This window comes from Mizuhopecten yessoensis, unplaced genomic scaffold, assembly GCF_002113885.1.
Source record: "Mizuhopecten yessoensis strain PY_sf001 unplaced genomic scaffold, ASM211388v2 scaffold1513, whole genome shotgun sequence".
NCBI lineage: Eukaryota > Metazoa > Mollusca > Bivalvia > Pectinida > Pectinidae > Mizuhopecten > Mizuhopecten yessoensis.
This window is the reverse complement of record NW_018404084.1, coordinates 22894-33897: the sequence shown is the minus strand read 5'-3', so window position 1 is coordinate 33897 and position 11004 is coordinate 22894. Positions and strand designations below refer to the sequence as shown.

The following is an 11004-nucleotide window of genomic DNA, read 5'->3' as shown; positions in this document are numbered from 1 at the left end:
TTTACTGCAATGTCTCTTTTCGTAAAACTGTTGTCGTTTACTGCAATGTCTCTTTTCGTAAAACTGTTGTCTTTTACTGCAATGTTTCTTTTCGTAAAACTGTTGTCGTTTACTGCAATGTTTCTTTTCGTAAAACTGTTGTCGTTTACTGCAATGTCTCTTATCTTACAACTGTAGTTGTTTTATTGCAATGTCTCCTCACTTACAACTGTTGTCGTTTACAGCAATGTCTCTTATCTTACAACTGTAGTCGTTTACTGCAATGTCTCATCACTTTCAACTATTGTCGTTTACAGCGATATCCTTATCGTACGACTGTTGTCGTTTACTGCAATATCTCTTATCTTACAACTGTTGTCGTTTACTGGAATATCTTTCCGCATACATGTGTTGTCGTTTACTGCAATATCTCCTCCCTTACAACTGCTGTCGTTGTCTGCTATGTCTCATATCTTACACCGGTAGTCGTTTTCCGCAATGTCTCTTATCTTACGACTATAGTCGTTTGCTGCAATGTTTCTTCGCTTACAGCTGTTGTCGTTTACTGCAATGTCTCTTATCTTACAATTGTTGTCATTTGTTGTAATGTCTCCTCACTTACAACTCTTGTCGTTTACTGCAATGTCTCCTCACATACAACTGTAGCCGTTCACCGTAATGTCTCTTATCTTACGACTATGATCGTTTTCTGCAATGTCTTCCCACATACAACTTTTGTCGGTTACTGCAATGTATCTTATCGTACTATTGTAGTCGTTTACTAAAATGTCTCTTATCTTACAACTGTTGTTGTTTACTGCAATGTCTCTTATCTTAAAACTGTGNATCTTACAACTGTTGTCGTTCACTGCCATGTATATCATCTTACAACTGTTGTCGTTTACTGCCATGTATATTATCTTACAACTGTTGTCGTTTACTGCCATGTATCTTATGTTACAACTGTTGTCGTTTACTGCTATGTCTTTTATCTTACAATTGTTGTCGTTTACTGCTATGTCTTTTATCTTACAATTGTTGTCGTTTACTGCTATGTCTCTTATCTTACAACTGTTGTCGTTTACTGCAATGTCTCTTATCTTACAAATTTTGTCGTGTACTGCAATGTTTCCTCACTTACAACTATTGTCCTTTACTGCAATTTCTCTTCACTTACAACTGTTGTCGTTTACTACAATGGGTCTTATCGTTCAACTGTTTTCGTGAACTGCAATGTCTCCTCATTTACAACTATAGTCCTTTACTGCAATGTCTCTTCACTAACAACTGTTGTCGTTTTCTGCAATGTTTCTTCACTTACAACTGTTGTCGTTTACTGCAATTTCTCTTCACTTACAACTGTTGTCGTTTGCTGCAATGTTTCTTCACTTACAACTATTGTCATTTACTACAATGTATCTTATCGTTCAAATGTTTTCGTGTACTGCAATGTCTCCTTATTTACAACTATAGTCCTTTACTGCAATGTCTCTTCAATAACAACTGTTGTCGTTTTCTGCAATGTCTCCTCATTTACAACTATAGTCGTCGTTTCGGTGTCTCCTCACATATAACTGTTGTCGATTGTTTTGTTGTAGTGTTACCTTGTTAACTTTTGTTTTTTGTAGTTTTTTTTTTAGCTACAACTGTTGTAGTTTACTGCAATGTCTCTTATCTTACAAATTTTGTCGTGTACTGCAATGTCTCCTTACTTACAACTATAGTCGTTTACTGCAATTTCTCTTCACTTACAACTGTTGTCGTTTACTACAATGTATCTTATCGTTTAACTGTTTTCGTGAACTGCAATGTCTCCTCACTTACAACTATAGTTCTTTTCTGCAATTTCTCTTCACTTACAACTGTTGTCGTTTGCTGCAATGTTTCTTTGCTTCGATTGTTGTTTACTGCAATGTCTCCTCATTTACAACTATAGTCGTCGTTTCGGTGTCTCCTCACATATAACTGTTGTCGATTGTTTTGTTGTAGTGTTACCTTGTTAACTTTTGTAGGTGTTTTTTTTAGCTACAACTGTTTTCGTTTGTTGCTGTTTTTCTTCTGTAACTGCTGCTGACAGATGTTAAATGAATTTACAACAATTTTCTGTTTTTGTAAGTTTTTACATGCTTTTCGTCCATTATATATCTGAAGAGGAAATCAACTAGAAGTCACATGTACGTACACTTAAATTTCATCAATTGTATTTTGTAAATTCAAATACATTGAGTTATCTAGGTGATAAAATTCATGGCATAACATTTTGCTCTTATTTTTGACGTAAAACATGTATCTTATTAAAATCATTAAATACTGCTATTGTTTTTATGTTTAACCATTACAGCTGAAAGGTAAAACTTACATAATTAGAATTACTTGTCATACTTGCATGTGTTTCCTCCATATGTTAGTTTTACATTAAGCAGCAGGCGCCCGGTTAGTTTGACGAGTTCGGTCAAGCACCTTGTAGCCTCACTTGACAAATGTTCTTGCACCTATTGTACAACGTACTTGCTAGTTGAAATCAAACAAGGAAGTCATTTGGACCAGGAAGTGTGTAATCGTCACCTCTTAGAGGAAAACAGACAGGGACTTCTTTTGTGTGTTTACTTAATTTGGGTTTATCACGTTCCTCATTCCTTTGAACTGGGTAGATATTTAAGATATGTATAGCTGTACCAAGCTCCACATATCCTGCCTATACCATATCTCTGAGATATCTCTGAACGAGCTCGACGTCGAGTGCAACTTGTGTTGAGGGTCTCTGAATAATGTTTAAATATTATTTATTATCTATTAGCAAAGTAAAACTAGAAAAAAAACCTAGCTCAGCCTTATATTCTAATTTTAGCATTTATAAGAATACTAGATAGTAAGTGATAGTAAATTACATATTTAATGGTGATATTACACTTAGTTTACAATGTAATTGACAAGCCCAGTACACGGTATATATATAAGTAATACGACACACAACCAAACAGTATAATAAACAACCAAAAGACTTCCTGATTCAGCCATTGAATGGCCGTATGATACTTTTGTGTGATTGTAAACACAGATAAAAATCTTAACAAGTATTTTCTCAAAATACAGAAATAATCCTTTTTATATATGATGACATGAATTATTCTTCGTAAACATCATCATATCGATAAAGTGGTATACAGTGGTCAGTGCACTTATAGAAGGCCACGATCATGTGAATCAGCATATTGTGCACTCGACTTGGACTATGAACGCATTCAACTCTACTCACACTTCTGTTGCACACGGTTTTACATGCAGCCACTGCACACGGATCTTTAAATACATCTCTGCACACGGATCTATAAATACATAACTGCACACGGAACTATAAATACATAACTGCACACGGAACCATAAATACACCTCTGCACACGGTTTATTCAACATATTATTGTACATTTGTTGCACAAAAACTGACAGGCCAGTTATTATCTGCATGATGTATCAGGTCATAAGCGTAACATGTATAGTATATGCATTATATCAAACAGCAGAGAATTGACATGTCACTTTCGATAAATCTACTAAATGCAGAATCACAACAAGTAAGATGCATACATAAGTACATATGCATACACTTACCCACACGCCCGCATGCAAAACCATATGTAAAGATCTAGATACTGATAAAAAAAACACACTTGATCATGGATCAATTACAGTCACTAGTATATATACATATCCTTTCATATATCTTTTTAATTAAATATCTGAAAATAATATGCATACTGTTTATCGAAAATCGACAATCAGTATAGGATATGTGACACAATTGTATACACAATATTATATCTATGTTATTAAGCTTAGGTCGATTTCATCTGCTTTCGAGATTTTGCATTGCTTATGAATTCGGACATGCAGGTGAACGACATGTTACTAGTCTATGGGATAACAGTGTATACCAGGTAAATAGCTCTTATCTGTGTACAACAATCTAGATATGATCTACGTTATAAGGGCATTCTAACCCTGGTATCTAGAGAGAAACAAATTATCAACCACGTGTCGCGGACATTGATCCTCATAATTTGCACACGGTCCTATAGTTTTGCTTACGATTGCTTTCACATACATTTTGCACACGGCCCTAGTAATTCACGTTTATTATCTTTCATGCACACGATTATGGTTTGCACACGCAATGTTCATTTCGTATAAATATAGAGTCACATTTTACATCTGGGTATACGCTGAAGACCGATCAATAAAGTCGTTCTGTGAAGATTTCTAAATATTCGATTGAAGCCAAGATGTCTACTGCCGCAGGTAAGTGGTTTAATGTATTACTAACTGATTGAAAAGTCGAATGATTCAGTTTTGGAAAAAATCTATGTTTAAGCATGTTTATACATTGTAATGAGATAAATTCATTTGTATGTAATAAAAAAAATTTTTTTATCAATTTTCCTATGTCGATGCTATAGTGTTCTACCGTTCTGTTTACCCATCGCTATTCTCTTTGTTCTCGTTGTGTATGAAGACATTTATTATCACTATAACACACAAGGTCCTTTGTAAATGGATATGTACCATCTTTAATCACCTGCCTTTTGTTACATGACATAATTAAACCAAATCACACTTGTTTAAATAAATTCTAACCATTTTCTCCCCTTTACAGAATTTAATGTAATACTCGGATCCCTCATTATCATTCATTAATTTATTTACTCCTTAATTTATTTTGTTTGAAGCATGAGGGTATTTATCAATGAACACATTTTTGAGATCACTTAAGTCTTGATCTATCTGTAAATTGGCGGTTTTGCTATTTGATTGTAAATATACCAGAATCGAATAACAATCACCTTTGAGAATTAAAAGGGAAACTATTTTCAGAATAGAATCAATAATTCCAATTTATTGACATTTTAGACGGTTGTCAACCGAATGAGTCCAGAATTCAGACACACAGTAGATTATTTGAGGAGCATGTTATCTGTTATCTAACATACTCTTGTTAATTCTGGGTTAATTACAGAACATGTCAGAAACACTATTTTAAACTGTAAACACTCCAAACATATTATTGTGTATGAAATAAACCAGTCGTACAAGTAGTTTGTTCAACCACTACTATAATGCAGGTCCAGTTTACACAGTCCTATGAAGGAATTTAAGACTGATCCAATATCTGTTACTTACAAACTTATATAAATGAAGTGTTACCAGCAATCAATCTAGCACACAGAATTTAATATGTATGGATCTTTTATTGCATTCCCAACAGCCAAGTTTTGCACCAAATGTCCAGGGGGTAAGTGCGGTTGCACCGGTGCGGATTGCTGTACCGCCGACTGCAGATGCTCAGGATGTAAGGTCAACTGCGCGTGCTTTTGTAAGTTTTGAAACGACTTAAATTTAGAAAAAAAATCTCATATGTAAAACCAATCTGAAGTAGCATGAAATGTTAACATAATATAGTTTTATGCATGTAATGTTAACAGTATGACATTTATTATGATTTTCACAATATCAAGTTCTAATTCTACATTATGCCAATGGAAAGGACAAGTCGGTCATACAATGAGAATGAGATATATCATTGATGGTTTAATTGTATTACATCCATCTGTAATGACATGTCTTTGCACGTAGAAGAAGCATGCACATATTATTTGTCCTACGTCATATTAACAATAATAGTGGATAGGGACATTATCTTCATGTTAATTGGTTATATGTACCGTGAAGTCAAGTAAATGAATGGGGTGCATTATTTTTCCAATTAAGCTGGGAAGAGTGCGACATGTCCCGATGGAGTTTGTCAGATGGGAGTTGCATGTGGATGTGGCGACTCCTGCAAGTGCAGCGACGCATGCACGTGTCCTAATTGCAAGGCCGGATGTAAATGTGGAGGTAATGTGTTTAACTTCGTTGTAAATGCAAACAAGTTTTCCACACATGAACGTTATAAATAACACGCTTATTCTACACTTACGTTGTCTACATTTGATTGACACTTTACCTGGATACGAGGTGATCAATAAATGTCTTTAGAGATGTTTTTGCTACTTTTTATCGGCTGTACATTGAGACACTATGATGAATAAAAAAGAAAGTTTAGGATAAATGGGACACTATATGGCTTACACGGTGCTTACGTTCGTTCTCTTTCCTTCTGGTTCAGGCGCCAACTTCGTGTGCTCCGAAAATTGTCAGTCAGGGAAATGCTGCGGAACCAAAGACTGCAAGTGCGACGGGGAGTGTGCATGCCCAAAATGCAGGTGCAACTGCGCATCTGGTAAGTATCTAAACAATTGTTTGTTCATTAGTGAGACACGCGTTTAGCAGGATTGAGTGGAAAGGAGTTATTATGGTATAGAATACATTTATTAAAATAACTGTTAGTGTGTAGAACATTTGAAGTGCCTATGTAAATTGTGTTCAGTTTTGAAGTTTGTGCGATCTTGATTCTATTTCATATTTTCTCTTTGGGCTAAAAAAACCCTTCAGATACACTACTTAAATCGACATCGACCAATTGTACACAATTTTAGAAAAATATCATGGAACACATTGTGAAATATTAACATAACTGACATTTCAGGGACTTGCACGTGCGGTGTGGGCTGTACTGGACCAAACACATGCAAGTGTGGTGCAAGTTGCACGTGTAAAAAGTAAGCGATGACGTCTTTGGAAATCTGCAGACTGTGTTGGATGGACTGTTCCAGTGTTTCTTCGCTGTTTGCGGATATTTTTCAATTGATAGCTGTTCAAGCTTGCTATGTGTTACCCAAACACTTTGTGTGATTATTATTGACAGCTCTCTCTATTTACTGTTGATTGTATTAGTAGGTAGTATTATTCAAGTATTGTTTTGTTTTTGTATTAAGCTTTTTTAAAATGCAAATTTTTGCAAATAAATCAAGATTTCTATTTATTTGTTTCATTTTGTTGTTTTTCATTCTGCTATCAATGTACCAATCCTTTGACTCGTAATAACAACAACATGCATGTAAAGTCCACGTGCTTAAGCCTCAGCGCCACCATCGGTATCGAAGCGTACACGTGGTTGCTACAGCCTCAAACGTTCTGATAACAGTATTTCTTACTCTAGATATGAAATGTATTATGTAATAATAAAAGTTCTACGTCACGGAAATACTACAGCACAAAAACTGTAGTACACATGTACCAGTATATGTTACTAGCTATAGTCTTGGCAGATAGTGTTGGGCAACAAGATTGAGTTTCAACAAGGCTCATAGAAGATGGTATGTCACCCAAAAATTAAATCCCCTGAAATGTCATATGTGTAAAAGACCCAATTAATCATAAGATTCTGAGAATCAATTTAGATACATTTAACTTGTACATCAGTTTTTAAAACGTTGTATAGCGACGTTAACTTTGTCAATAACGAGTCTTTAATGCTGTTTTAATAAAATATCCGTTCACACCCAACTAAATGCTGCGAAATTATATTTATATTTTTAAGTCATCCGGAAGATAATTTCTCTTTTAATAGCTGCTGAAAAGCAAATTACCTACCAATAAAGATGGATATGGCCGTGTGAAACCAGTAAAATTCCTCCTTGATATATTGTAAAAGATTGTGAACAAAGCTTAGTGAATAATTTTTTTTTATTATTTTTTTTTATATCATATACCATTTCATAGCGTTATATTGTGTTACAAATAAACTAGACATGTATATCAACGGTGTAAATGAAAAGTGCTATGCTGTATATAACATGTCTATTTAAAAAAAAACCGCTAAATGTTACGAAAAGACGCTTTATATAAAGTTCATTTATTCATCAAGGTCTCGCGGTCCTTTGTTAAATGCATTTTTTATACCAGTAAAATATGTTATCATAACATTTTACTATGTTACTTTGTAGTTTCTCAAACCCACGACCATCTTAGATTGAATCCAGTATAAAATGCTAATAAAAGATAAACTAAATTCTGCATGACCTTGGTACAACAATGAACTTCTGATAATATCTCATTACGTGGCATTCCATTGGGTCGCAAAAGAGATTAACATGTTATCTAATATCAGTTGGCTTTATACATTTTATGAAGACATCGGCCTTAATGCCTGCTCGCAGACGAGGTAAATGTCGCTGTATACCGTTTTAATAACTAATTACAATTGAATATATCCAAATTACACATCTGAATTCCGAAGGGTAATTGGGGTCTTTAAATATAAGGGGGTTGGACATTTTGAAGGCAATACATCTTTTCGGGGGCTTGTTGAACATTAGTCTTGCGTAAGGACGCAACCACACACCGCCATCTTAGACTTCGCAAACTTTTTCATAAAACACGAAACACACGACAACGTAGGATCTACAACTTTCTATAGTGATATGCAATACCAGGTTTTCTTCGGGAACATATACATCAGATTGCAGGCTAAGCCCATGCTAATCATATCTAGTAACTAGCTTATGAATATGTAAGAGTATTTTTTCAAATAAAATAAAAGTGTATGCAGGATCACTCATTACATCGAAATAACGATGAGTTAATTATTGAAAACAAGTAATATATAAACTGTTTGTTATGATATCTGATATTTATCAATACTGTTTATAGTTAAAAATATATTTAGCGCGCCATGTCAGGGTATTGTTGTGACGTAAAAGCTTTTAAATGCCTTCATTTCCGCTTTGCACTCTACTACTTACCCAACCCGGTCTAAGCAGAAATACTGCTAGCTTCTTTTGTTTTATTAAAGTATATAATGGTTACACTTACAATATTTGGACACTAAATTTAGAAATACGAAAATAAGTTTTTGAATGCAAGTCTTCAGGAAGCAAGTCGTCGGTGCAGATATAATAAACTTGTTTGCAACTTTGATAAGTAGCGGAGGTAAATTACACTAATCGCTACTACCAGGTTTAAATCCAACTAGCAGAGGCCAGGTCTAATGATATGTAGAGCCGAGCACGACTCATCGCGGAGATCAGTTATCTGTAGAACCGATAATACAATTTATTATACCTTCTGTTAAAATCTCGTAATCTGATTGGTTGAGAAAGATGTGAACATTTTCAATGTTACTTGCTCGTTTTACAAAGATAAAGAAGACAGGGTGACATTCCAAAAAATATCACATGCGCCAAACGTATGCGTGCACGGTTCGTCCCAGTGCCATGATGTTATTCCAAAAAATATCACATGCGCCAAGCGTACGCGTGCACGGTTCGTCCCAGTGCCAGGGTGTTATTCCAAAAATTGTTACATGCGCCGAATGTATGCGCCCCTGGTTCATCCCAGTGAAAACTTTTCTGAATCGTTTGTCGACCTTTAAAAATGGTGAAGTGGTGAAACACCTAAACATAACATTCGGTATAATAAAATAAAAATCACATTCATGAGAGGGCGAAATTGCATATTTTCACCCCTCGGAAAGCATTGTTGACCTCGGCTTCGCCTCGGTTAACAATGCTTCCTTGGGGTGAAAATATGCAATATCGCCCTCTCATGAATGTGATATTTATATACTGTGGTCCAGGGTTCGACTCCTGGCGGATGCACCAGGAATAGGGACCTCGGTCACATTGTTTATTGTTATATTACAAGCTTATGTTTTCATTAGCTGACGAAAATAGGATCTCTAGTAAAAACAAAATGAAAATGTTGTCACAAAACAGATGTTAACATGAAATGTAATCTTTTTGTGAAAGATAAAAACACTATTTAATTATTGGATATTTAAGCAATGATTGCGAAACAGCCTTTATACATTTATCACAACATTGCAGAGCATAACACTTAAGTCACTAGCAAATAAGTCGCTTAAATGCGTTCTCTACTAAATACTGCAATACGGTCGCAATATAAGCGGTATTATTATTCTTACATCATCCCTACTTTTCAGATTAATTGTTTCAACTTAAAACTTTAAACTTTCAAACTGATCACTTCTTTTTGGATTTATATTATACATGTACCCAAATCAATATAATAATCTACCCCTATAATCCTAAATTTCAAAATATGCCATCGTAAGGAATATAGCATCGCGTCACTACATAAGGACACAATCTAAACTCAACGTTTTATGATTTTTCTTATATCCAAGCCCAATCACTGTGCATCGTGACACGTGTTAATGTATTATTCATAGATGTGGTTGTTGTAAATTATATGTCGTTTTTTTCTGATCTTCAAGTAACTTATTTCTATTCCTAAATAAGCATACTTTATCTTCAACAAACATATTTTTATTCGTCAATGAACATGTATCTATACTATAACAAACGGTTTTACTAATGCCGTATATGTTTACAGATTCTCCTCGTTTTTTCTTTACGAAACATTTTGGACATTTTTCTTAAATACTTTAATTATAAAGTAAAAAGTATAAACTTAAATACTAAATAAATACATGTAGAATGCTATATCTTACAGGTTTCTGAACTCCCTATCAGTATATACACCATACGTACTTTGAACAATGGTTGCCAATATTCCACTCCGTCAATACAATGGTACTTTTTTTGTGTGTCTGCTTCTTGTTATCAATTTACATATGCAGCACCCAAAGGGAGACAATTTTACAATTAAAAGACAACTTGAGAAGAGCATAAGTGGACGAGGGATGTGACATGATGCTGATTTTTTTCAAGTGAATTCCGGGTGTGCCATATGATGTCACTGTATGCATAATCGTACGAACCTGATTCATAACTCATAAAACGATCTTAATGTAATTAAGAATATTTGGTATTTACATATTTATCTCAAAGTACGGCCATATCTCTACTCATTCATACACCTTACTATAAAACATGATATTATTTTCCTTCCCCGTCAATGGCTTTACATGTTTAATTTCGGAGTATTTCAATTGGTACTATTCACACAATATATATGAAAACTTAAACTCTGTATCGTCGCTGAACCTTGCCACATTTCATGTGGACTGTGTTAGGGGCGATAAATCTGATAACCTTACCTGTTACTTGGTTTGTTCTCATCTCTAACGTCTCAGGTACCAGATTCATATGGTCTAAGGAATGACAG

The 11004-nt window shown here is 34.7% G+C and overlaps 2 protein-coding genes and 1 long non-coding RNA gene across 5 annotated transcripts in view; 2 read left to right on the top strand and 1 right to left on the bottom strand.

Moving 5' to 3' along the window:
- Positions 1-817, top strand: part of LOC110463814 — a 4163-nt gene extending 3346 nt beyond the window's left edge. The window contains exon 2 of one of the 2 annotated variants that reach the window (XM_021518694.1): positions 1-817. In XM_021518694.1, the coding sequence (XP_021374369.1) occupies positions 1-764 (764 nt within the window). In that variant the 3' untranslated portion in view covers positions 765-817. The other variant, XM_021518703.1, reaches the window with a different exon arrangement.
- Positions 1-3208, bottom strand: part of LOC110463848 — a 15100-nt gene extending 11892 nt beyond the window's left edge. The window contains exon 1 of one of the 2 annotated variants that reach the window (XR_002464437.1): positions 2339-3208. This is a non-coding gene — a long non-coding RNA (uncharacterized LOC110463848). The remainder of the gene's footprint in view (positions 1-2338) is intronic. The other variant, XR_002464438.1, reaches the window with a different exon arrangement.
- A 963-nt stretch (positions 3209-4171) lies between these two features.
- LOC110463840 (keratin-associated protein 5-5-like) lies at positions 4172-6893 on the top strand. The gene is made up of 5 exons (XM_021518731.1): positions 4172-4275; positions 5240-5347; positions 5743-5868; positions 6140-6253; positions 6560-6893. The coding sequence occupies exons 1-5, from the start codon at positions 4260-4262 to the stop codon at positions 6634-6636; spliced, it is 441 nt and encodes a 146-aa protein (XP_021374406.1). The 5' UTR covers positions 4172-4259; the 3' UTR covers positions 6637-6893.
- The last annotated feature ends 4111 nt before the right edge of the window (positions 6894-11004 follow it).

Bases quoted from the DNA above. Each gene is read 5' to 3' on its own strand.
- LOC110463840 (XM_021518731.1), top strand. The intron at 5,348-5,742 runs GTAAGTTTTGAA...TTTCCAATTAAG, and splicing joins GGTCAACTGCGCGTGCTTTT to CTGGGAAGAGTGCGACATGT. The intron at 5,869-6,139 runs GTAATGTGTTTA...CTTCTGGTTCAG, and splicing joins GGCCGGATGTAAATGTGGAG to GCGCCAACTTCGTGTGCTCC.